The sequence below is a fragment of the Leguminivora glycinivorella genome, chromosome 25, assembly GCF_023078275.1.
Source record: "Leguminivora glycinivorella isolate SPB_JAAS2020 chromosome 25, LegGlyc_1.1, whole genome shotgun sequence".
Classification (NCBI taxonomy): domain Eukaryota; kingdom Metazoa; phylum Arthropoda; class Insecta; order Lepidoptera; family Tortricidae; genus Leguminivora; species Leguminivora glycinivorella.
This window is the reverse complement of record NC_062995.1, coordinates 4,804,691-4,831,696: the sequence shown is the minus strand read 5'-3', so window position 1 is coordinate 4,831,696 and position 27,006 is coordinate 4,804,691. Positions and strand designations below refer to the sequence as shown.

At 37.9% G+C, this 27,006-nt stretch overlaps 1 protein-coding gene across 1 annotated transcript; it reads right to left on the bottom strand.

Moving 5' to 3' along the window:
- Positions 1 to 950: 950 nt before the first annotated feature.
- LOC125239509 (GDNF-inducible zinc finger protein 1-like) lies at positions 951 to 26,201 on the bottom strand. The gene is made up of 11 exons (XM_048147123.1): positions 25,790 to 26,201; positions 24,426 to 24,578; positions 23,679 to 23,810; positions 21,301 to 21,576; positions 19,526 to 19,588; positions 17,459 to 17,559; positions 16,427 to 16,622; positions 10,405 to 10,547; positions 9,836 to 9,976; positions 8,369 to 8,505; positions 951 to 1,012 (listed from the first exon to the last, which is right to left on the bottom strand). Exons 1-11 carry the CDS (start codon positions 25,964 to 25,966, stop codon positions 951 to 953), a joined length of 1,581 nt encoding a protein of 526 aa, XP_048003080.1. The 5' UTR covers positions 25,967 to 26,201.
- Between the last annotated feature and the right edge of the window lie 805 nt (positions 26,202 to 27,006).

Here is a 27,006-nt window from a genome sequence, read left to right as displayed (position 1 = left end):
TGGTGTAAGCGCGACAGCGGTGAGCGGCAGCCATACGTGCGAATGAAAAGTCCCATCGCTGTGTCTCGCTCTAATGTATGGACGCCGCTCACCGCTGCCGCGCTTAGACCAATGTCGTGGCTGAGCCGTAAGGCACTGGTCCCACCGCGAGCTAGTAAGCTATCGGCTATAAAAACGAACACAAGATAATCACTCCCGTGCAAATAAAAGAGACACGGTGATAATAGCTCACCGCTGGCCGAGTAACTATAAACATCGCCGTGTCTCTTTTATTTACACGGGGGCGCTTATTTTTTGTTCGTTTTAATAGCCGGTAGCTCATAGCTTACTAGCTCGCGGTGGAAAGGCACTGGGCCTTAGGGTGCCTTTCCACCAGAGATGTGCTCAGCTTAGTCGAACCCGTTCCTACCAGCGCTAAGCTGTTTGGCTAAGCTGATTGGTGGATATTAATAAAGATCGTTATCAGCGTGCTGTATTGGTGGCAGAGTATGGTTGGCAAAAAAACAAATACACAAGTATTTAAAACATTATATACTTAACAAATTATGAAATATACACATATTTATAATTATTTATCTAAATTACATTGAATAAATAACTAAAATTTGTTCAACAGATTTGGCTTCGTGCACTACTTTTGACTTGAACTGGGTACTTGAATAACAATTCTAGATAGTCTTATCTAGAGTGCATTTGATTATTTGGATTAAAATAATATGTCTACACATCGCGTAATGTATTTTTATGACATAATTAATGTCATTTACGTACCTATATTGTTTTAAAAATATATAGTTCATCGGAAAAGGCTTTGTACCGTAGAGGTGTAATCCTAAGAAGGTAAGTATTTATTTTGTAGTTAAGAACAAAGTGAATATTTAAATGTAAGTATTTGTTTTTTTTTGCCAACCGTACCGTTTGCCACGAAAAGTGCACCTTGATAACGATCTCTAGATATGTTTCTTGAGCGTCTTCGCTGTTGCATACGTTCTGGAGCATTTCGAGCACTTGCCTGTAAACAGATAACAAATGGTTTACTTATCAAACTTAGGGCCACTTGTACCAAATACTATATAAACTCTAGAGTTAATACGTGCAGCTACTGATGTTTCCCATACAATTTAGCGGCAACAATTTTACTAGCGCCATCTAGCGGTACGAGTTGTTCGAAGTAGTTTATCAGACTTTTATTTTAGTAAATTAAAATAGAAAATGCGATTACTTGATCTACTTTTAACATTTTTAGACGGAATAAAACAAAAAAACCGGCCAAGTGCGAGTCGGACTCGCCCACCGAGGGTTCCGTACCTACAAAACTTTTACGTTACTCACATAATTGTAAAAACTGGGCTAGGCTAGAAGTATAGGTTCTCTAATGAGCATAATTGTGTTTAGCGCCACCTCTCGACGAATTCGCAAACTAATTAGCACAGCTTGCGTGAGGTCTTTTATAATGTTAACCAAATTCAACATTTTTTATTTTATTTTAAAGTAGGTGTTTTATATTATATAAAATTTCGTAGCTATAAATTTTAACACCTTTATTCATAAACGTACACTAAAGTTATCCAGCCGATAAAGTTCGTTTGTCCCTTTCTATCACACCAATACGTCGGAAAGGGACAAACGAAATTTATCGGCTTGATAACTTTAGTGTACGTTTATGAATAACGGGGTAAGTAAGTATGGTAAACATCAGAAAGGGTGAGTAAAACAATCTGAAAGGTTCTAAGTTTTACTTAAAGGTTTTTTTAATCTAATCCAAATTTGGTTATGGTAGCTGAAAAAGTATACATGTATAACCACAGAATATATAATAGTACAAGTAGTATAACGCAAGTTTCTAGCAGGAAATTACTAAATAAATATTATTTAGTAAATACATATAGGTACTCTTGTATATGCGAACTAAAGCCGAGCTATAAAGGTAGCTGAATAATGTCAAATTGTACGACAACGAGAGACGTGAGCCGACTGCGCGAATGAGTCGCGCTTTCTTACGACAGAAATTGCTTGACAAATATACCGGGTGCCCCTGCCCGGTAATTAATGGACAACCTTTTAACCACCAAGAGGGCACCCTACAGAAAATCGACATTAAATTTTTAAAATTTTAATACCTACTACCTAAAATTTTAAAAAGTGTGAAAATCTCGAAAACCAGGCGACTTTTACTAAACCTTAAAGTCGATTTTCTGGACCAGTATAAGGTGCCACTCTTGGCAAATAAGGGGTTAAAAGAAAACGAAACTATGGCATTGCAGTGACAGGTTGCCAGCCTCTCGCCTACACCACAATTTAACCCATATCCCATAGTCGCCTTCTACGACACCCACGGGAAGAAAGGGGGTGGTGAAATTCTTAACCCGTCACCACACAGGCCAGGCTTATTTACCAAGAGTGGCCGGAGTGGCCCTGAAGCTTTAGTAGTTGCATGTGCTCTGCCTATCCCTTTATGGGATACAGGCGTGATTGTATGTTGTTGTATGTATGTTGTATAAGGTGCCCTCTTAGTGGTCAAAAGGTTGTCCATTAATATCCATTAAAATTTTTAAAAGTGTGAAAATCTCGAAAACCAGGCGACTCTTACTAAACCTTAAAGTCGATTTTCTGAACCAGTATAAGGTGTCCTCTTGGTGGTTAAAAGGTTGTCCATTAATTACCGGGCACCCTGTATAATATTAAATCGTACGAGAGCAGCGAACGTGTGCAGGCAGCGAAGGGAGCCGACCGCGCGAATGATGAGTTCGCGTCGCGCGGCGAATCCCGCGTGACATCGTCCATCGACACTCTTCCTCCCTCCCTCCCCGCCCGCAGCGGGGCGCGGTGTCTCCACCCGCCTGTGTATCGTCCTTCAATTTCTTTACATATCGAAACTTATTACTGAAGAAGAAGGTTCAAAATTGAATGAATACAGGTGTATAGATATTTATGTAGCTGACCGTACGATAAAAAGTATAATTCATACACTTAATTGTAAAAATGTAATGTATACGGATTAATGAATTTAATATAGATAGGTAATTATTGATATATGGCAAAACGAAGGAAATTGTTTACACCTCTGCAAATAAGTATCTAATGATAATTTTTAATTTAAGTACCATGTTACTTCACGTACCTAGGTACTTATTTTAAAAATCATAAAAATGTCTATTGAGTTTCTGCCACAGACCACCATGTGGTTTCTGCATATTCTGCGCTGTGCATAGAATTTGCAGAGACATTGCAGAGAGCGCACGCGGACACCGGCGCGGCGCCAGTGGACGCGTCTGTGTGCGTGAGCTAGGTATGCATACAACTACAACTGCTGTAGGCACCGCCCCCCTCAGTAGATCGATGCGATAACATCGATTTAAACTTCCCTAGCCTCGTGGCGCCCACCGTACAAAATTTTTGCTAGGGAATTTTGATTCTTATTGTACTTGAGATTGAATTCAATTTCAGTTATTCGAAAAATTTTAGAAACAAAAGAAATTATATTTTATTTGTTTACATGAAAGTTAAAATTCCATTGAAACCATTATATACTTTAGAAAGTACATTCGGCGCCACGAGGCTAGATACACTGTCACCTACAAATTCGACACTCACAAGTGTCCGATCGCTTAGTTGCAAATGTGTGCGTCTAGTTGACAAACGAAAACTTCGCAATGTAGTAAAAACTACTTTCATTTTTTTACAAAAACAACGTTATTTCTTAGTAATTAAAGTTCAATTTCAAATGCAAGCAATTGGCGGTTGTGACATTAATAAATGTGATCATCGCGCAAGCCATAAAATTTTATTACCGCAGGTGGTAGGTGTGCATATTTTTAAACAAATCTACGTCTTATTGCAATCAACATACCTATAAGTTTAATTCAGTTCGCGCTGCAGCGCGGTAGTTTAGATCGATGCGATAATCCATCGATAATCAGATAATCACCTAAAAACGCGACGAACGCCGTCCACTGCCGCGGATACCGCAGTGGCGGCGCGTGAATATATTTGGAAGGCAACACAGAGCAAAAAATAAAATATATTTGGAAGGCCGGCCAAGAGCGTGTCGGGCCACGCTCAGTGTAGGGTTCCGTAGTTTTCCGTATTTTTCTCAAAAACTACTGAACTTATCAAGTTCAAAACAATTTTCCTAGAAAGTCTTTATAAAGTTCTACTTTTGTGATTTTTTTCATATTTTTTAAACATATGGTTCAAAAGTTAGAGGGGGGGGGGGCACACTTTTTTTCCTTTAGGAGCGATTATTTCCGAAAATATTAATCTTATCAAAAAACGATTTTAGTAAACCCTTATTAATTTTTAAATACCTATCCAACAATAAATTACACGTTGGGGTTGGATTGAAAAAAAAAACAGTCCCCACTTTACATGTAGGGGGGTACCCTAACAAAACATTTTTTTTTCTCTTTTTATTTTACCACTTTGTCGGCGTGATTGATATACATATTGGTACCTAATTTCAGCTTTCTAGTGCTAACGGTTACTGAGATTATCCGCGGACGGACGGACGGACGGACGGACAGACAGACATGGCGAAACTATAAGGGTTCCTAGTTGACTACGGAACCCTAAAAAACGCAACTTACCTTAATATTAGGTACCTTAGGCGCCCATCCAAGTGCATTTATCATACAGTCCGCTATGAAAGCGCTGAAAAAAGCCATCTCTCCGCTTATAACTTATATTTAACTCTGGACGATCACGGCCTCGCGTGACAATACATTTCTTTATTTCGAATGTTTGCGTCGAAAAACGTGTTGATTCATTTAGTAAGTAATCTATTATACAACAGTCAAATGAATGAACGCTGCCATTACTAACCAAACCAAAGAAAGTCCTAACTATCTCTTAAAAACAGGTAGTATCTAACCTTGAAACTCTGGCTTGCACTGTCACTAAAACACGACACCGAAACACTCCAAATCATTTAAATTTCACTGATATATTGCACGTAATGAGCAAGTTAATAAAAAAACTCAGAGAAAGAGAATAACACAAAACATTTGAAAGCACACGAAGCCTCGGTAACAAGCGGGACGCAAGTGTTGCAGTGATATTATTCCATTTTCACCCACGAATTTAAAAACCTTTTCATACAAACAAAGTATATCTGAAGAAACGTTCATTATCACATTACTAAACTTAAATTAAATAAGATTCTCGGTTTTTTAATAGAAACTATCAATATTTAAAGGCTTTTACTTAAAATAAATATATGTGCGATAACAAAACACAATAAAATTTTACCCATTAATACATTTATAATTTTAATATGGCAATATTTAGCATGCAATTATTACACTGTAATATCAATCTTATTTGTTTCACTCGAAGCTTTAAATTCAAATGAACAACTGCGAGCAATCGAATGTTGTGCGCTTGGCTGTCTATGTGTTCGCAAATGGCGGTCACCCTTCTCTGTCATCTCAATCCTGCTATGAGTAGAGTAAAAGAGATAGTTGCGCCCAAATTACGTACATAGGAGTTCGCGATAGGCAAACACTCACACGCGCGGACTTTGTGAATGTGTATGTGCGTGTTTTCAAATATAAACCTTATAACGCATTGTTTACGGTTTTTATTCAAATGAATAACTCGATAAGAAGCCGAGTTGCTTTGGAGTTTAGTTGACCGGGCTGTCTTTATCAGCGTGTGCGTGATTTTTGTATCTGTGTGAAGTGACCATGAATGAATATGAAAGCTTAGGCATAAGTAGCTTCACTTCGCTTTCGCGCGCCTGATAATTTTAGGTACATATTTGAATTTAAGAAAATGGTGTTATTATTTGTGAGGCAATACGTAATGTTTTAACTATAACTATTATAAGTATATTTTTTTATTTCAATGGTGGTTTGTAACTTTGGTATTTGTTGCGGAACATCTAGGGCAACTCGGTGGGAATTGGATTGTATGAGCGCGCCGCCACTGTTGAGCCATCACAGCACAATATAGTTTTAATAACTTTGATTTTTAATTTTCATTTTCACCCCCCAAAAGTGACCCCTGTGATTAAATTTCATTTAATTAAATTACATGTCCGTCTTTGGGCCATAGGTTTACATACGTGTGCCAAATTTCAAGTAAATCGGTCTAGTAGTTTCGGAGAAATCGGCTGTGACAGAGGGACAGACAGACACGCGAGTGATCCTATAAGGGTTCCGTTTTTCCTCTTTGAGGTACGGAACCCTAAAAATAAGAATGTGTGACTTTTTTTAATTTTATACTGTATGAACTAAACTATTTTGATGAACTCATGCCGCTAGGGGCGCTAGTATCGCATGTTGCCAACTTTGGCACCAAGCTGCACGTATTGACTCGTAGAGTTTACATAGTATTTGGTTGCACCAACAACAACACTACTACAACAACTACTTTGATCAACTCGAACCGCTAGATGGCGCTAGTAAAATTGTTGCCGCTCAATTGTATGGGAAACGTCAGAAGCTGCACGTATTAACTCTAGAGTTTATATAGTATTTGGTTGCACCAACCACATTTGACAGACACATCATCGTCACGCAGCAGACATCTATGGAACGTTCCATACAATAAAATTTAGCGAACGCTTTAACGGTGCCAGACGGTTTGATTTGATGCAACCGGCCCTTAGTAGTAGCACAACTTTTGTCTAGTTTAGAAACACAAGATGTTATAAGCGCTGGTGCAGGTGGCCCAGCGGTAAGAGCGTGCGACTTTCGATCCGGAGGTCGCGGGTTCGAACCCCGGCTCGTACCAATGAGTTTTTCGGAACTTATGTGCGAAATGTCATTACGTTTTGTGGGCGCTGCCATGTGTCAAAAATGTGAACTCACAGCACCGGGACAATATAGTACATTACATCAGAGGCCGGGAAAATGAGGATTTCCGGCCAAGAGGGTATATACGGCCGAGCGAGCGTGCGAGCGAGGCCGGATAGGGATACGAGGCCGGGAATCCGTTTTCACGCCGAGGCATGTATAGTGTTTTTCTCAAACATACAATGAAATAAAATAAAAAATGCTCTAAAGGACAATATTTTATAAAAAAAAAAGTTACTTTGCAGGCCTAGGCCTAAAAAATAATATGAAATCCCTTTACAGTCCTCTCGAGTTGTTGCGCCCAAAAAGCGATACTTCCCAGCCCATTTTAAGGAACGTAAAGACAATATTTCAGTGCATGTTTGAGAAAAATAGTTTTTTTTAGTTGTCACGCCTATTGTGGCAAAAAGGCGGGAAGAAAACCTATATTTAAAGTAACATACAGGTCGAACGCGATTATATTAAATCTTGTACATCTCCGGTGAGACTTTGCTGGGACGTCAGTCTTCCGCGACCACGGCCAGTGCAACCTGGCCGAAACGTTGGGAAAAAAGGTAAAATAATGTTAATTAATCGCGTTCGACATGTATAAATAAATAATAAAAATAAAAAAGCCTTTTATTTCTGGTTTATAACTTAAACTAATCTAACATTTCCGTTTTTATGTTACACCAGAACCCTCATTTGAGGTATAGGCCTCTTCCAGCTGGCTCCATTTCGTGCGGTTTTGGGCTTCCCATGTCCAGTTGATCCCCGCTACTTTAACCAGGTCGTCTTTCCAACGTGCTAATGGCCGGCTCCTTTTTCTTTTTCCGTCTGGGCCCCTCCAAGCTGTGGTTCGCATGGTCCATCTATCATCCTGGAGCCTAGCAACATGGCCAGCCCATCTCCATTTCTGTTTCTGGGCCTGACTGAGTGCATCAATGATCTTAGTTTTGCCTCGGATTATTGAGTGTCTAATCTTGTCTATCTTACGTATCTTTATCAGTTCGACATGTATGTGACTTTAACCCTTAAATGCATGAATTTTTCTTTTAACGAGATATTAATATATGTGATAGACAATGGTTTTCTGACTCTGGGAAAAATAATAAAAAAATATTTAAGATCGATTTTTATACTAAATCAGCGTTAGAAGTTAAATAGGCCAAATCTTATTTATATAAATATATCGTAATTGGTAAGTTTTATTTAAAAAAAATTACTACTATTAAAAAGGTACACTGTTTGTGAAACCTTTATAATAAAATGTTTAAACATAAACTGATTACTAACTCCGAAAAAATCAGCCTAAATCACATACTAAAAATCGCCATCGCCCTGTTTTTTCACACTTTTCCGCCATTTCATCTTAATCCTTAAATAATAAATAGTAATTTATTATATTATTTAATTTATTTAATTGTATATTAAATAATAATAAATAATAATTAAGCAATAAATGTGATTTTGGATAGCTACATATCGAGCCACGGGCCATCAAATATATGATGCATATATACATCACCATGCATTTAAGGGTTAAATATGTGTACAAAGCGCGAGAACTTAAAGTGTTATAGAAGAAATACCTCCGGGTCTAGCGCCTTGCGTGCGTCCGGGACACTTGTGTCCTGTACGCAGCGCTTCCGTCGCGAACAGAGCGAGGCAGTCCTCACACTTCACGCTGGGCGGATCATCTCCCACGCAAAGGCCGGATTCTATGTGCCTGCAAAAAAAATGGTATTATGTACATACATACATACATACATACAATCACGCCTGTATCCCATAAAGGGGTAGGCAGAGCACATGAAACAACCAAAGCTTCAGGGCCACTCTTGGCAAATAAGGGGTTAAAAGAAAAAGAAACTGTGGCATTATGTAAGTGGTAAAAAGTTAAATACAAAGAGGATCAAGTATTAGGAGTTACTGTCAAAGTAAAATATGTAATCGCAGTGCATAGACTGGCATCTCTCGACACAAGCTTACAACTTTTGAATCTCACTTTTTACAATTTGGCCCATAACCTTATCTTGATATGGTTTATTAAAATGTCAAATATTAATATTAGCGCCACCTAGCCGAGCGTCCCTCAAAGGTGTAACGCCATCTAGGTCATCGTACCTTTTTCTATAAGTTTTTTCTAAGACTGTAGCTGTCTATACGGAGTTACATGTCTTTGATAAAAGTAATAACTTAACCACAAAATTAAAATTTTGAAAAAACCCTCGACCGCGACATAGTAGACCGATTTTCATGAAACATGGCTAAGAACACTCCCGACTAACTCAGCTTTCAGACAAAAAAAACTAAATCTAAATCGACTCTAAGACCAAATTAAATTATTTCATAGGAAATATTTTAATTTGTGTTTTTTTAGTAGACACACTACTATTATTTAACTATAAACTGAAATAAATGTCATATACAAAGAAAAAAATGACCAAGGCCTCCAAGTGTCCGATGCTGGATTCGAACCAGCGTACTCCGTTATAGCCACGGATGCCTCAACCACTCGGCCAACCGGTCACGGCGGCAAGGGTCGAAATTTTTTCAAGTATATGACACAATTACCGAAGGCTTAAGGCGCGCCCTGCCATCTCTGAGGTAGAACCGGAACTAGTTCGACCTCCTAACTGAATCAAACAATGTGATTACGAGTTAGCGAAGAGAGATGGCGCCACCCAAATTTCGACCCTTGCCGCCGTGACCGGTTGCCCGAGTGGTTTGAGGCATCCGTGGCTATAACGGAGTACGCTGGTTCGAATCCAGCATCGGACACTTGGAGGCCTTGGTCATTTTTTTCTTTGTATATGACATTTATTTCAGTTTAAATCTAAATCGGTTCATCCGTTCAGGAGCTACAATGCCACAGACAGACACACACACAAACAGACAAACAAGTCAAACTTATAACGCCCCGTTGTTTTTGCGTTGGGGGTTAAAATCCCAAATCTGCCAAATTTGGCAACTTTTCAATTCAAATGTGCCAATTGGCAGCATTATTGGCATTATCCCCTTGTTTTTGGCATATTTAGCTTCATATTAATACTCACTCGTCGTAAAGCCGCAGCGTGCGGAAGTCGTCGAAGCAGCGGCGGCAGTGGTACGGGAAAGTGGACGCGGAATGGAAACGATGGTGGCTCGCCGCCTCTTCTGCCGTCACAAACCACTGGCCACAAGGATTGCAGGCGTTTCTGAAAAAAAAAATACACCATTACGACACAAGTGCGGAAAAAAACTAGGTATACACTTTTACAGTATCTCTTCGGTAACATACAGCGAATCTTTGGTAGTATACATCAGAACTTTTGTGGAATACGGTGGCTCTTTGGTAGGATACAGGGGCTCTTTAGAATAGAATACATTAAATCTTCAACTTCTTTGGCCTAAATGACGGCGCAGCATACCCAATCCTTCCTCCACTTGATAAATTTCTCTGTTTTGTTGATGCTTGATACGTATTTGTAATATTTGTAACTATCTTTTTGTAAATAAATATTCTATGAGATAATAAATAAAGACCCTTAGTTAGTATACAGCGACTCTTTGGTAGTATACATCAGCTCTTTTGCGGAACACGGTCGCTCTTTGTTAGGATACCGAGGCTCTTTAGAATACTTACGTAAGTTTAGTAAATGTAGGCACGTGGACAGTCATATGCCTGGCGAAGGCACCGGAGTTCTTGCATTGATTTTCACATACTATGCACTTGTATGAAGGGGGGGCCGGTAACGGCTCTTCAGGGGGTTTCGACGGTTCTTTAGCCTGTGAAATCAAAATAAAATTGGTAAGTAAGTATCATAGAGATTTTTATATAAATGTAAGAATAAGAATAAATATTAGAGCACATTTTTAACCCCCGACGCAAAAACGACGGGGTGTTATAAATTTGACGTGTCTGTCTGTCCGTCTGTCTGTCTGTCTGTGTGTGTGTCTGTCTGTGGCATCGTAGCTCCCGAACGGATGAACCGATTTAGATTTAGTTTTTTTTGTCTGAAAGCTGAGTTAGTCGGGAGTGTTCTTAGCCATGTTTCATGAAAATCGGTCAACTATGTCGCAGTCGGGGGTTTTTCAAAATTTTAATTTGTGGTTAGGTTATTTTACACATTTTTTTTATATTATAGGACATTCTTACACAGATTGACAGAGTCCCACGGTAAGCTCAAGAAGGCTTGTGTTGTGAGTACTCAGACAACGGTATATATAATATACAAATACTTATAAACATAGAAAACATCGACTACTCAGGAAGAAATATCTGTGCTCATCACACAAATGCCCTTACCGGGATTCGAATCCAGAACCGCGGCTTAGCAGGGTGGGAAACGAGTTAAGCCAGACATACTTTAAAAAACATTGTAAATTACCTTTCTTTTTAAAAGTGGCATCGAAAAATGTATCTAGATCGTCAGGCAGCATGAACAAAAACAATTTATATTAGTCCATCTAGTTAAATAAATATTGGGGACACCTTACACAGATCAACTTAGCCCCAAAACGAAGCAAAGCTTGTACTATGGGTGCTAAGCGACGATACTAAGGACTAGAGATGGGCTGAATATGGACTTTGCCGAATACGAATATTCGGCCGAACATTCGGTTCATATTTTTACCGAATGATAAGATTAAAACTACGAAATATTCGGTTATACATACTACAACTACGTTCTTATGATTTAGTGGATAACTAAAACTTAGTTAAAACAACTCTGAACTCTTCTCAACTCTTAAACTACGGTTTTTTTAACTTTTTTACAAAACAATTGTGTTTATATTTTGACGCATTATTAGTAGTTCCTTAGAAAGCTACTAAAATAGGAGCTTATTATCCAATGGAATACGTAAGATCTTCATTAGTTATTTACTTTGTTTATTCGGTAAATATTCGGCAATGCAACCGCATTATTCGGCCGAATACGAACATTGAAAAACTTGCCGAATATGCCGAATACCGAATATTTACCGAATATTCGGCCCATCTCTACTAAGGACTATAGTATAGTGTATAGTATAGTAGTATAGTATAGTATAGTATAGTTTTCGTTTCCGCTTATAACCGGAAACGAAAATTTCACTTTATATTATCTTGAAAAAGGTGATCTCAAGATTATTTGTGAAACAATAGAAAATATATGAGTTTGGAATTATAACACTACTTAAATTAAAATCCTTTCATTCTTATTGCAATCTTGCAATCGTATTGGCTGTTCTGAACAGACTTTTGAGATAGACCATTTATCCATACTAATCCATACTAATATTATAAATGGGAAAGTGTGTGTGTCTGTTTGTCCGTCTTTCACGGCAAAACGGAGCGACGGATTGACGTGATTTTTTAAGTGGAGATAGTTGGAGGGATGGAGAGTGACATAGCCTACTTTTTGTCTCCTTCTAACTCCCCACTTCCCTAAAATAGGGGGTGGAAGTTTTTATGGAGCATTCCGCAATTTTAGAGTTTAGCGCGAGCGATGCCGCGGGCGAAAGCTAGTCTATTATAAAACTAAACTAAAATTCACAATCCTGCAGACTAAATTGACAAATGACTGACAGATGAAATGTTACCAGGAACAGTGAAATAAAAATAGTGAAGGGTATATGTCGATAACAATATATCGACAAGTTGTAAAGTACAAATAACAGACTAGTTTAAATCAAAAATACGTATGTTACTTTTAAATAAAAGGTAAACATTTTGATTTGTTCGGTTTTCGAGGTAGTGGATGGATAAAATGCGTTTTTACCCACTAGTTTTATAGCATAAAAAGGTATCCGAACCAGTAGGTAAAAAAAATTAAATATGTTGTCCGACGATAACAGAACTAGTCTTTATTATAAAATATTATTCATTCCCAGGGTCCGTTATTTCGTCATCTTCATCATCATCATCATCATCATCAGTTACATTTATAATAAAACGATCCGAGACATTGTCCACTAAATGGTCGAGTTGTAACATTTTGTCCTCGGTTTTTATTATGTGATTTACACAATCTTTCGGCTGTAACACAATAATTGTAATAATTCATTTGTAAAGATTCAATAAACTATCATAATAAATATATAAATTTCATTTACATTATTGCTGGTTTGAAATTAACATTTTATATCTAATTAGGGGTCTACAGACCTTTTGATCTGTCGAAATCACAGAAAAAGTTGGCATATTGATTAAAAAATCAAATTACCAATTTGATTGTACCGTCTAGGTACACCTTAAATTTACGGTGTAATAATAATTTTAATATCGATAAGAACGACACTAGCCAAACTGTGGCAACATTTGTTCACACTTACTTGTCAATTTGGTCCGTAGGATTATGGATTTTAGTTTAGAACCTCCGATAGATTTACAAGTAGAAATAACACTACATAAAGCAATACTTCGTTGGAATTTAACCGTTATTTACTGTACTGAAGACTTTACATCAAGCGAATTTATTTACAAAAAACAATATTCTGATACAACGACATATAAACCATTAGTGATTTGTGATAGTGAATATTGCAATACTGAATTAAATCTATTTTCCGCTCAATATTATAAAGTAAAATTATACCAGAAACTTCAAAATTCTTCTGAACAATTATGGTCCGATCCTGCTTCAGTGACCTTTTATATTGAAGAAACAGTCTCAAATATGGACTTTGAAAATACAACTATTTATATGTCCTATATAGAAATGAATAAGACGACTGAAATGTACTCAGATTTAGAACATACTACAACCGATTTTTCCACAACGCAGGATTCAAATATCACAGATGTGTGTCAATATTTTGGTGAAAAAGAATGTAAAAATGAAACGGAACATGTGTTAGTGAAACAGGCGAATTCCTTAATTGCGTCTTCGTTAAGTTATTTACTGTGTATGTTTTTATGGTATTTTAATACTTTGATATGTCATTAATTTTCACTCTGATATAATACATTAATATTGTAATGATTTGGTATGAATAAACAAGTAAAATATTGTCATTTTTAACAAACATAAAACAATATGCAAAGTGATGTATATATGCATCATGTATTTTTGACTCTATTGACAGCTATTAAGGGTTAAAATGGCATGGTATGTTCTGTAGGCAAATTACCCATAAATTCATTATCGACTTGACTTCTAACCCTCTAGCCAAGCACAACTTGCTTTATCGCGCGCGAGTCCGTACTTGAAGCCGTGTTTGATGTATGGACTCGCGCGCGACAAGGCAAGTTGTGCTAAAGGGTCTGGTATTGGTACCGCATTATTGTTGGCCGCACTACTATTTGCCAAACATTATTGTGACCCTCCACCATTGTGAAGGAAATTCAAAAGAACGACCATTTCTCTGGGTTCAAATCTATTCCGGAAATGTTCAATTCGCCTGAGATTTGGACAGTTTATACGTAAAATGTATATTTCAGTACAGATGGTGTTTTTTTACGCACTAGTGCGAGAATTGGTTCATTATATGCCAGGTCGATACTTCGGAGGCTCATCTGTACTGAAAAACGTCGTACGATACACGTGCGAAAAGGAAATTCGGAACTCGTGTCGATTTAAAACACTCCCTTCGGTCGTCTTTTAATTTATCGCCACTCGTTTCGAACTTCCTTTTTTACGCACTTGTATCGTAATGTACTATTTTTTATATTCATAACACTGCAAAGCTTTAGAAGTATAGTGGCACGATGAATTTGACCAAAATTACAAATAAATATATACCCAGATTTTTTTTTGGCAGGAACGTCAAGTTGTTAGTGCTGGACAAAATAAAAACATCGACAATTCTTTTATCGATGAAGTAGCCTTACATAAGGTTAATAATTACCACTAATAATAACCACTAAAATCATGAATAATCATGTAAGAAATTATGTAAACTATTAAAGTATGGTTCGTTTTATTGTTATTGTCCATTTATTTTCAAACATGTGACATTTGTATAAAACATTAATGTTATATACACATGACTTCAAACCCATATTTCCTAAACGGGGTAGGCAGGAAACTACTCAAGATTCAGTGCCACGGCAATAATTAATGACATAATTATAATAATTAATCACATATTATAATGTAAGTTATCGATGAACTAAATGTCGGAAGGAAGTCACTAGTGTCACTTAGTTCGTGCTAGAAAAATATCTAGGTATATAAATAGTTCTTACCTTGATTGACTCCGGCTTGGCCTTAGCCTTAGGCACCTTAAGCGGTACCGGTATATTCTCCTCTTCAACTCTAGCCTTCTTCGACTTGGGTCCAGGTCTCAATGGCGATCAGTTCTTTAACCAACTGTATTATATGTTCTTACCTTGATTGACTCCGGCTTAGCCTTAGCCTTAGGCACCTTAGCGGTACCGGTATATTCTCCTCTTCAACTCTAACCTTCTTCGACTTGGGTCCAGGTCTCAATGGCGATCAGCTCTTTAACCAACTGTAGTATATGTTCTTAGATTTAGGCACCTTAGCAGTACCGATATATTCCCCTTTTAACTCTAGCCTTCTTCGACTTGGGTCCAGGTCTCAATGGCGATCAGCTCTTTAACCAACTGTATTATATGTTCTTACCTTGATTGTCTCCGGCTTGGCCTTAGACTTAGGGACCTTAAGTGCTACCAGTATATTTTCCTCTTCAAATCTAGCCTTGTTCGACTTGGGTCCAGGTCTCAATGGCGATCAGCTCTTTAACCAACTGTAGTATATGTTCTTAGATTTAGGCACCTTAGCAGTACCGATATATTCCCCTTTCAACTCTAGCCTTCTTCGACTTGGGTCCAGGTCTCAATGGCGATCAGCTCTTTAACCAACTGTATTATATGTTCTTACCTTGATTGACTCCGGCTTGCCCTTAGACTTAGGCACCTTAAGCGGTACCGGTATATTCTCCTCTTCAACTCTAGCCTTCTTCCACTTGGGTCCAGGTCTCAATGGCGATCAGCTCTTTAACCAACTGTATTATATGTTCTTACCTTGATTGACTCCGGCTTGCCCTTAGACTTAGGCACCTTAAGCGGTACCGGTATATTCTCCTCTTCAACTCTAGCCTTCTTCCACTTGGGTCCAGGTCTCAATGGCGATCAGCTCTTTAACCAACTGTATTATATGTTCTTACCTTGATTGACTCCGGCTTGGCCTTAGATTTAGGCACCTTAAGCGGTACCGGTATATTCTCCTCTTCAACTGTAGCCTTCTTCCACTTGGGTCCAGGTCTCAATGGCGATCAGCTCTTTAACCAACTGTATTATATGTTCTTACCTTGATTGACTCCGGCTTGCCCTTAGACTTAGGAACCTTAAGCGGTACCGGTATATTCTCCTCTTCAACTCTAGCCTTCTTCGACTTGGGTCCAGGTCTCAATGGCAATCAGCTCTTTAATCAACTGTATATATGTTCTTAGGGTAGCAACATTGAAGTGGGAATGGGCTGGCCATATAGCACGTAGAAACGACTCTTGGAATAAAAGACTACTTGAATGGCGACCATGGGAAGAAGAGCTTCGTTAAAAAAGACCGCAGATGCGCTGGGCGGATTATATCAAAAGGACAGTTGGGAAAAAGTGGCTCCAGATCGCACAAAACCGTGACGAGTGGCGCATGTTGAAGGAGGCCTACACCCGAAGGGTAGAAACAGGCTAAAGAGAGAGAGAGAGATATATGTTCTTACCTTGATTGACTCCGGCTTAGCCTTAGACTTAGGCACCTTAAGCGGTACCGGTATATTCTCCTCTACAACTCTAGCTTTCTTCGACTTGGGTCCAGGTCTTGGAGGCGGAGTGGGCTCTTTAACCGGCTGTCTTGATTTGGGTCCGGGCCTGCGGGGCGGTGATGGGTCCTTTAGCAGCTCTTTGGTTGGTATAGGCCTGGTGGGGATATTTCGAAAGGTGTTATTGATAAGTTTTGAGAAAACATAGTCTGGCGCACCCATCTGTCACCAGGGAATGGTAAAAAATAAAGTTGGATGTGAAACTTGGCATGCATACTGTTATAATTTGATATTTTTTCTACTGACAAATTGGGAGCGACATAGTTTATATGTATACTTTAAATACTTACAAAAGGAACGATTTTTTCCTTAAAACATTAAAATGTACATATTACCTTATTCTTGCATCCATAAAATATCTTGCAAGACTGGTAAACAATACAAATTTCAGTTACAAAATTGTATAATTTAACTTTTATTAATACATATTATAAAATAAATATAAAATCCCAGCATTAGTTTTGAACTATTATTGAATGCATTTTCAGATAAAAAGTAAATTTTATTCACAAAAAATAGCACTTAAAATGAGTTTTAACGGTGTTTTTTTCTAAAAACGTTATTTTTTAACGTTTTACTTCTTACTTCTTGAGATATATCAATGAGGATAGTGAGACTATTCTCCATAATGGCATCAACGCTAATAAAAAGGCCTTTTGAACTGAGTAACAATAAGAAGATTTCTTTTTTTGTTTCAATTAGTAATCATTCTGAAACTACGCAAAATCCAGAAAAGTTTATACGAAATTTAAGTCTTAAAATGGGATCAAGAATATTACTTGGCTGGGACGATAACCCAAAATGAGTTTTGGCCTCCAACATAAGAGCACACCATTTTGCCATTTTCGTTCAAGAATACGCTGTTAAGATTATTCAGTTTTCTCATGAACACCGTGTATACACTATTTGCTTCAGTTCTTGACTTGTACTCACTTGGCTCTCTTGGGCAGCAGCGCAGGCTTAGGGGGCTCCTCTCTCGTCCTCTTCAATGTTCGGGGCAAGAGCAAAGAGTTGTCATCGAATTTCATACTGTCCTGTATAAAAAACATACAGTCAATATCATATCATTCTTAATTGCAACTATGTTCATTTTTTAAATATTATAAGATAGGTATAGATAGATATTAGGCAAAGAGGATCGAGTATTATAGAGAGTTACTGTCAAAGTAAAATGTGTAATCACAGTGCATAGACTGCCATCTCTCGACACAACCTTAATACTTTTGAACTTCAGTTTTGACAATTTGGCCCATATTGTTAGATTGTTAGCATGATATGCTGATGATATGTGTTAAAATGTCAAATATTAATATAAGCGCCATCTAGCCGAGCGTTTCCCAAAGGTGTAACGCCATCTAGGTCACCGTACCTTTTTCTCTAGGGCTTTGAGGTACGCTTTTTTCTTAGACTTTTTCCGTCTATACGGAGTTACATATGTCTTTGATATTAGGGATGTACCGACTATTGATTTGGCTGACTAGGGCGACTACCGACTAGTCGGCGCTGGGGTGGCCGATTAGTCGGCCGACTAATCGGCCGGTCGAACAGTTTTTTCGCCTAAATTCACATTTTAATTTCATTTTTGGTCCTTAGTTCACGCTTTTCATGATTTTATACAAGTTCAAAGGTCTATGAGAATATTTATATACATTTTCCATTTTTAACAACCGGTTTGGCGTAGTAAGTAGTGAATTAAGCTCTCGTGTGCCGGAACGTTCGTAGGTATTGAACTCTAACTTAACCTCGTCCACCATACAATGTTTTTGCAAAGGGATTTCGATTCTAGGTATACTTGAAATCGAGTTGAGTTTCATTTGTTCGAAAAATTTAAGAAACAAAAGAAATCCTACTTTATTTCTTTACACGAAAGTAGAAATTCCATTGCAACCTCAGACGAAGGATACTATAGACTAGACGCAAGCGTACACCCGTAAGGGACAGATATAGAATAATGTAGCGAATTTAAGAATCACTTTAAAAATGGCTGACAGTTTACCATAAACAACCTACGTAATTTGGGCGGATAATAAGCTTGACAAGTCACGTCCTTATTGTTTGCCACAAACTCGTTTGTGGCAACGGCGGAGAAGTGAAACTATGACAAAGACAAAAAATAACATTTTGCTCTCTGTCACTCTTATTATAATTTGTATGTGACCATCTCGTTCGGTAGTGGTATTATTATTTGGCTGTCTAGTCTATAGTATCCTTTGTTTAAGATTGCAACCAAATGTACATCTGATTGTAAATTGGGCGGCAAGAGGTCGAAATTAATTAGAATTCAATATCTACGAACGTGGATCCACGTTCCGGCATACGAAAGATTAATGATCCTGCCTATGACATTGATAGTCCTAACTAGGACATTTATTTCTGTGATTACTGATATTTGTCGTTTTGACTAAGAAAGGCGTAACAAATAGGTACATTTGACGACCGGTTTGGCGTAGTCGGTAGTGACCCTGCCTGCTACGCCGCGGTCCCGGGTTCGAATCCCGGTAAGGGTATTTATATGTGTGATGAGCACAGATATTTGTTCCTGAGTCACGGATGTTTTCTATGTATATAAGTATTTGTATATTATATATATCGTTGTCTGAGTACCCACAATACAAGCCTTCTTGAGCTTACCGTGGGGCTCAGTCAATCTGTGCAAAAAATGTCCTATAATATTTATAATACAATCACATCAGCTATTGATTTATTTTTGTACTGTTTTTCTATCACTTAGCTATGAAGTGCCGACTAATCGGCCATTTTTGCCGACTGGTCGCCGACTACAAAAATGGCCGGATAGTCGGCTTTGCCGACTAGTCGGTACATCCCTAGTAGATATATGCTAGGGCCTTGTTAGCTGCGTGACCATTATTGTGACGTTGACGTTCGAAAAACGCCACCCCGTCGCTGCGGAAACGCGTCGTCGACGCTGCGCGGCCGTTAATGAGACGTCGGCGTTTAAAAAACGCATTTACTGTGGAAGTGTGATGAAAAAGTACTTGCCTCTAGTAAAGATTCCAATTCTCCCTTTTTCTTCGCTGGCGGAGCTTTCTTTTCTTTCGGTGTCTGTAAAAATAAAAAGTTTACCAATGCCGAAATCACAAAAAAAATATTGGCTCTTTCATACATTTCGACTGTCTTGATACCAATCATTTCTATCGAACAGCCAATTTTTTTTCGCAATTTCGGCATTGGTTCCAAAATAAAAGTATTTTATGTTGTTATTAATAAATTTCAGGACTGACCATTGAACTTGGCACCCATTTAGATATCACTTATTTTTTCGTTGACGTGAACAAGCAAGGCATATCGTCACTACTTTTAAAAAATCTCGTATCTCACGCTGTTCCTCAAAGTTAAAACGCAGTAAGTCTATATGCATTCCATACATACTTACTACAATTTTCTTTTCATTGACAGACGAAGATACAAGTTTTTAGGGTTCCGTAGTCAACTAGGAACCCTTATAGTTTCGCCATGTCTGTCTGTCCGTCCGTCCGTCCGTCCGTCCGCGGATAATCTCAGTAACCGTTAGCACTAGAAAGCTGAAATTTGGTACCAATAATGTATATCAATCACGCCAACAAAGTGCAAAAATAAAAAATGGAAAAAAATGTTTTATTAGGGTACCCCCCCTACATGTAAAGTGGGGGCTGATATTTTTTTTCATTCCAACCCCAACGTGTGATATATTGTTGGATAGGTATTTAAAAATAAATAAGGGTTTACTAAGATCGTTTTTTGATAATATTAATATTTTCAGAAATAATCGCTCCTAAAGGAAAAAAAGTGCGTCCCCCCCCCTCTAACTTTTGAACCATATGTTTAAAAAATAATCACAAAAGTAGAACTTTATAAGGACTTTCTAGGAAAATTGTTTTGAACTTGATAGGTTCAGTAGTTTTTGAGAAAAATACGGAAAACTACGGAACCCTACACTGAGCGTGGCCCGACACGCTCTTGGCCGGTTTTTTAAAAGTAGTGACGATATATCATATTATTGAACTTGGCTCTCATTTCACATTTATGTTTTCGATGGGATATCATTACTTTTTGTAGGTATTTTAAGGCTACGGGAACGCTTATTAATATTCACTAAGTTTACTGGAAAGTCTAGGACTACTAGCGCCATCTAGTAAGCCCTGGTTGAACTAAACATGTTTTTACTGAACATATCACTTTTCGAAAATTATAAAAAATTACCAATTTTTGATTTTTTTTTCTGTGTATTCACATAATTATCTATCTTCATGTAAAATTTGAACTTTCTAGGTCATCTGGAACTGGGTTAGAATTTATGTCTATAGGTATATATTCGTATATGATAAAAATTGACGATTTTTAGACTTTATTATCTAAACAACCGTTTGAGATGTGTTTATGAAATTTGGAGCACATATATATCTCACAGGTGTTAATATATGAGCCAAATTTGACACTTTTATGTAAAATAGTTTTGGAGTTATGAGGGGGTCAAAGGTGGCTCCAAATGGTTCGTGTAATATTACACACGGTGCTGCTCGCCAGTTATTTTGCTTAAACTTGGCTTGCCACGCTACCGCGTGTCTAGATGTTATATACATATAAATTAAAGCCTAAATTTAATAAACGAGGTAGACTGAGCATATGAAACTACTCAAGATTCAGTGCCACGGCATATTTAATGACATTATTATAATAATTAATGAAATATTACAATGTCACTAGTGTCACTTCGTTCGTGCCACAAAAATATCCAGGTATGATCATGTGTTAGCACTATTAGTTAGAGGCCTTACCTGTGCGTCTTTAGGAGTCTCATTCTTCTTAATCTCCTTACTCTTAGGAGTTTCCTTTTTACCCTCTTTACTCTTAGGTGTGTCCGCCTTCTTAGCTTCCCTAGCGTTAGTTGTCTCCGGCTTCCGTGTAACGGGTGGAACTATAGTATCGTCTCGTAGGGAGCGGCGCGAGCGAGGCGCGGGCGCGGTAGCGGTAGCGGGCGCGGGGGAGGGCGCGGGGCGGGAGGAGCGACTCGACACGCTAGACGAGCGGGACGAGTCAGACACATTCTCTGCCTGGAAATAATAAATAAATATTAATGATACAGGACATTCTAACGTAGATTGACGACCGGTCTGGTGACCCGGTCTGCGACGCCGCGATCCCGGGTTCGAATCCCGGTAAGGGCATTTATTTGTGTGATGAACGCAGATATTTATTTTGTTTCTGAATTATGCACGTTTTCTATGTATTTATCTATACAAGGTGCTCGCGAGGAACCGCTTCGCGAAAAAAAAATTTTTTTTGTTTTTTTTTTTACTTTTTTGGACGTATTTTCACATAAAAAGTAGGGATGTACCGACTAGTCGGGAAAGCCGACTATCCGGCCACATTTGTAGTCGGCGATTAGTCGGCGACTAGTCGGCAAAAAGGGCTGATTAGTCGGCACTTCATTAGTGATAGAAAAACAGTACAAAATTAAATTACCAGCTGAAAATTATGGTTGTATTATGTAGCTATCAGTAATTCCTTTTTCTTGTCAAAACAACAAATATCTGTTATCAACACAGAAATACACAGAAATAAATTTCCTACCTAGGATTATCGACATCATAGGCAGGATCACTACCCACTAAGCCAAGCCGGTTGTTAAAAATGAAAAATGTATATAAATATTGTCATGATCATGAACCTTTGAACATCTGTAAAAAAAACATGAAAAGCGCGAACGAAGGACCAAAAATGAAATTCAAAATGTGAATTTATCGAAAATTATGTTCTGACCGACTAGCCGCCTAGTCGGCCGACTAATCGGCCACCCAAGCGCCGACTAGTCGGTAGTCGGCCTAGTCGGCCAAATCAATAGTCGGTATATCCCTAATAAAAAGTAATTTTTATCTATAAAGTTGGCAATTAAAATGATCCATAGTCCCAAAATTCTATCAACGGAACGTCTGTTCTACAGCAGAAAAGTACGTGAAGCGATTGAAATTAGGAAGCATCGAAATTTCAACCAAAATGAGGGACAGGGAATTTCTTCTTCGTGGAATCCAGTGATTAGCAAATGTAAGCGTGAAAAAACACCGAGGGACACACCGGCTGATGTCGTGAGTGTTGTGTGTAGGCAAAGTGACAACCCTAGCGCAAAAGTGAATAATCAAGAACAAGTGCGGGTAGTTCGAGAAACTCGCGCGGCTAGAAGATGTTGATGCAATTCCTCGCCAGTCTACCCGTGACCACGAACATAATGTGATGTTCGAAACGTCGGGCCAAATATAAATGTAAGTGTTTACGCGATTAAGTCCCGTTTTGTTCTAAAATTATAATTAAAATGAGTTCCTTAATTTATTTTTCTAAAAACCAAATGTTTTGGAAGTTTTTCTTGTCACATTTTGACATCTATCAATGACTACTGTGAGACTATGCTCCACAATTGCGCATCAGCGCCGTTAAGAAGACCTTTTCTACTGAGTAACAATACGGAAATGTTTTTTTTTAATTGGCAATAACTCTGAAACTAGACGAAATCTAGAAAAGTTTATACAACATTTTAGTCTTAAAATGTGACCAAGAATATGCCGTTAAAGTTATATAGGTTCCTCGCGAGCACCTTGTATAAGTATGTTTATTATTGACGCTATTTGACGCGTGTTTGACGCTAGATGTCACTACAAATAACTCGCATTTACTAATGTATGGAGTTACAACTCTTCCCTTACTTATTCCTCTTACTATGGTTTGGGGCTACGTTGATTTGTGTAAGGTGTCCCCAATATTTCAGACCCGTTGGCTTAGTCGGCAGGTGGGCATTTTCGCGAGAACAATCACAAAAAAGAAATATTTTTATGGTAGGTAAATTTTATGTTTTTTCTACTCAGAATCACGAGCCCTTTCGATCTAGGACAAAAAAATGGTAACAAAATGTTCTATCATTTTGCATACATTCCACTTTGTAACCGCTGGACAAAGTGTTCGAAAAATGGTAACAAAGTGGAAAAAATAAATTTGAGACGCTTTTTTCTGCCTAGTAGAATGGAAAGGGCTCGTGATTCAGAGTAAGAAAAACATTAAATTTACCTATTTTAGAAAAAAACATTTTTGAATCTTTTTTCACGATAATGCCCAGGTGTCACTACCGACTAGGCCGGTCAGAAATTCATGATAAATAACATGTTACCTTAACATTAACAACATCTGGCTCCTTCTTAATCTTAGAACTCTTGGGACCGGCTTTACTCTTCTTTGCTGGCTCATTTTCCTTAGTATAAACCGGCTCCGTGACACCCAGGATACAGTTACTTTGTTCAGGCTGGAAGAATATAAATTTTTAAAGTTGTAAACCGAATGTTCGGCCGAATATTCGTATTCGGCAAAGTCCTTATTCGGCCCATCTCTAATAGGTACATTATTAATAGAGATGGGCCGAATATTCGGTAAATATTCGGTATTCGGCATATTCGGCAAGTTTTTAATTGTTCGTATTCGGCCGAATTATTCGGTTGCATAGCCGAATATTTACCGAATAAACAAAGTAAATAACTAATGAAGATCTTCCGTATTCCATTGGATAATATGCTCCTATTTTAGTAGCTTTTTACGGAACTGTTAAAAAAAGAGAAACCTATGTGTCAAAATATAAGTTTTTTAAAAAAGTTAAAAAACCGTAGTTTAAGAGTTGAGAAGAATTCAGAGTTGTTTTAACTAAGTTTTAGTTATCCACTAAATCATAAAAACATAGTTGTAGATGGTTGTAGTAACATTTGTAACGATTATCAATCATTTAATAGTTTTAATGAATCCTCTTAAAAAATATGGCGTAACCGAATGTTCGGTTCGGTAAGAGCTGAACCGAATGTTCGGCCGAATATTCGTATTTGGCAAAGTCCATATTCGGCCCATCTCTAATTATTAAGACCATACGCACTTCTCCTTTCTTAGTATCCTGTATGGGAAGCCCGAGCCGGGTCCTCGTCTTGATGTTGGTCTGACGAGTCAGCTCCAAGAACTGGTGGAACTCGTTAACCTTGTCGACACACAGCTCACATATGAGAGGAGGCATTCTGTCGTCTGGACGCACCTGGAAGTAACAACAACACTAAATTGAACTTTTTGGCAAGCATTAACGTCTACATTTGATGCCAGTAGGCTTACAGCCCTATTCATAAACATACTCTACAGTTATCAAGCCAATAAAGTTTGTTGACGACCGGTCTGGTTCAGTCAGTAGTGACCCTGCCTGCTAAGAGCGGTCCTGGGTTTGAAACCCGGGAAGGGCATTAATTTGTGTGATGAGCACAGATGTTTGTTCCTGAGTCATAAATCTTTTCTATGTTAAGTAAATTTGCATATTATATGGATATTAAAGTTCCTGGGTGATTGATGAGAAAGAGACAAAAAGTAGCCTATGTCACTCTCCATCCCTTCAAGTACCACCATTTAAAAAATCACGACGATTTGTAGCTCGGTTTTGCCATGAAAGACGGACAAACAAACAGACAGACATACTTTCCCATTTATAATATTAGTATGGATACATCCTTTTGAAAAGACAATCCTCATTATAGTGTCTTGAATTGAATAATAAAGTACATGTAACTTTAGTACAAAGTTTAGGAAACAATTATTTCAGTGAAGGATGAATAATTATGTAAATAAATAACACTACACTGAAAATATATATGTAGTATATGTATGTAGGTATATAATATGTAAGCAGTATGTATGTATATGTATGTGTAGGTATTATATGTATTATGTAGGTATATGCTTTTTAGCTACTATTAATTACTTTTAATTTAGTTTTTTTTTTGCACCTCCTAATTAGTTAAAGTTATGAATACCATTTTTCCACTACCCAAAGGTTGCCTGGAAGAGATCGCTCTTTAGCGATAAGGCCGCCTGTTGTTTACCTCTGTAATAAAATTTGTTGTAATGTGTGTGTTCCTATGTACATTTCTGAGGTTGTGCAATAAAGTGAATTTGTATTGTATTGTAAAATATGCTAAATTTAACTGAAAAGGGAAATAAACTTCCAGAGAACATACACTGCATGTTGAAACCCCAGTTTATATAAAAAGGAAAATATAGTAACAAAACCTACTTTAACATATTTGGTTAAAGTACAAAAGGCATTATTAAGCACCAAAATAAGTTTTGGGTGGAAATTACAGACCAAATAACATAAAAATTCGAATGACTACAGCATACGTGTTATGATCCTGAAGCACACAAAAAGTAAAGTTCTTAACAGCGAAATGTTCTCTATTCATTCTAAATACAATACTTTACCTCTAATTGTAGGCATTCTTGTATTTTCTGTCTTAATTCTAGCTCAGGACTGTCTACATCGATTATATTTTGGATGATAGGCATTCGGTAGCCTCCGCCGGCGCCGCATAGCCGACAAGCCCGGTATATTTCATAAATAGTCTGCTTTTCAAACTTCGATATCGTAAACCTTTCCATTATTGCGGTTTTTGTAGTTCCATATAAGAATATAACACGAAAAACATAAAGCAAACTTGCTACGTTCTACATGCCGCTGCGACGAAACGACGCCATCACGGGCTTTAATCTTCAAACATCGAATTCTAGCCTTAATTTCGAATGGTTAGTATTACAAATGACCACGGGCTTTAATCTTCAAACATCGAATATACGTAGTATAGTACACGGAAGTTTATAACTAAAGCATGGTATAGTATCTCTTATTAGTCTGTGGACGCCATCATTGTTCATCTCATCTGTCATTTCATATCGCCGCAAGTTTCGTTTAGTTTCACATCAAAGTTATAAGTATTGGAAAGGTCGTGAACACACAAAATTATATTAAATATTGAATTAAATTATAATTTTGATAAAGTAACAAACAAACCAAATACCCAAACAACATACGACCGCACCGCTCCGCGACCTTGGAACTTTTTCACGTAAGTAAGAGCGAGATACTAATAACTCTTTCTCGCTCTCTCTTACATGATAATAGGCGGATGGAAGGGTGGACCTTGGCGCGGACTGGATAGAATACGTGTTCGCACAATAAAGACTGTCACGGCTCAGCCACGACATTGGTCTAAGCGCGACAGCGTTGAGCGGCGGTCATACATTGGAGCGAGACACAGCGATGGGACTTTTCATTCCCACGTATGGGGCGGCTCACCGCTGTCGCGCTTAGACCAATGTCGTGGCTGGGCCGTCAAGCTGTCAATCCATTTCCGGCGCAAGGAAATAGTAGCAAAATAAAAAAAAGTATGAGGGAATGTTTATCGTCCCATAGAACATTACAAATTTCGCGTTTTTTTTTAATGACAAACATTTTTATCTTTTTTATCAAAATACAGTTTGGCGCAGCGAACTTGTCAATGAAAAAAATCGTTAATAAATTATCCGAACATCTTTCTTTTTCTATTAACAATTTGGGTGTGTTTCAATAGTTCCACTGTACTGTCCTGTTCCCTAATTTAGTTCGTGAATTGAAACCCTCGCAACGCTCAAGATTCCACTTA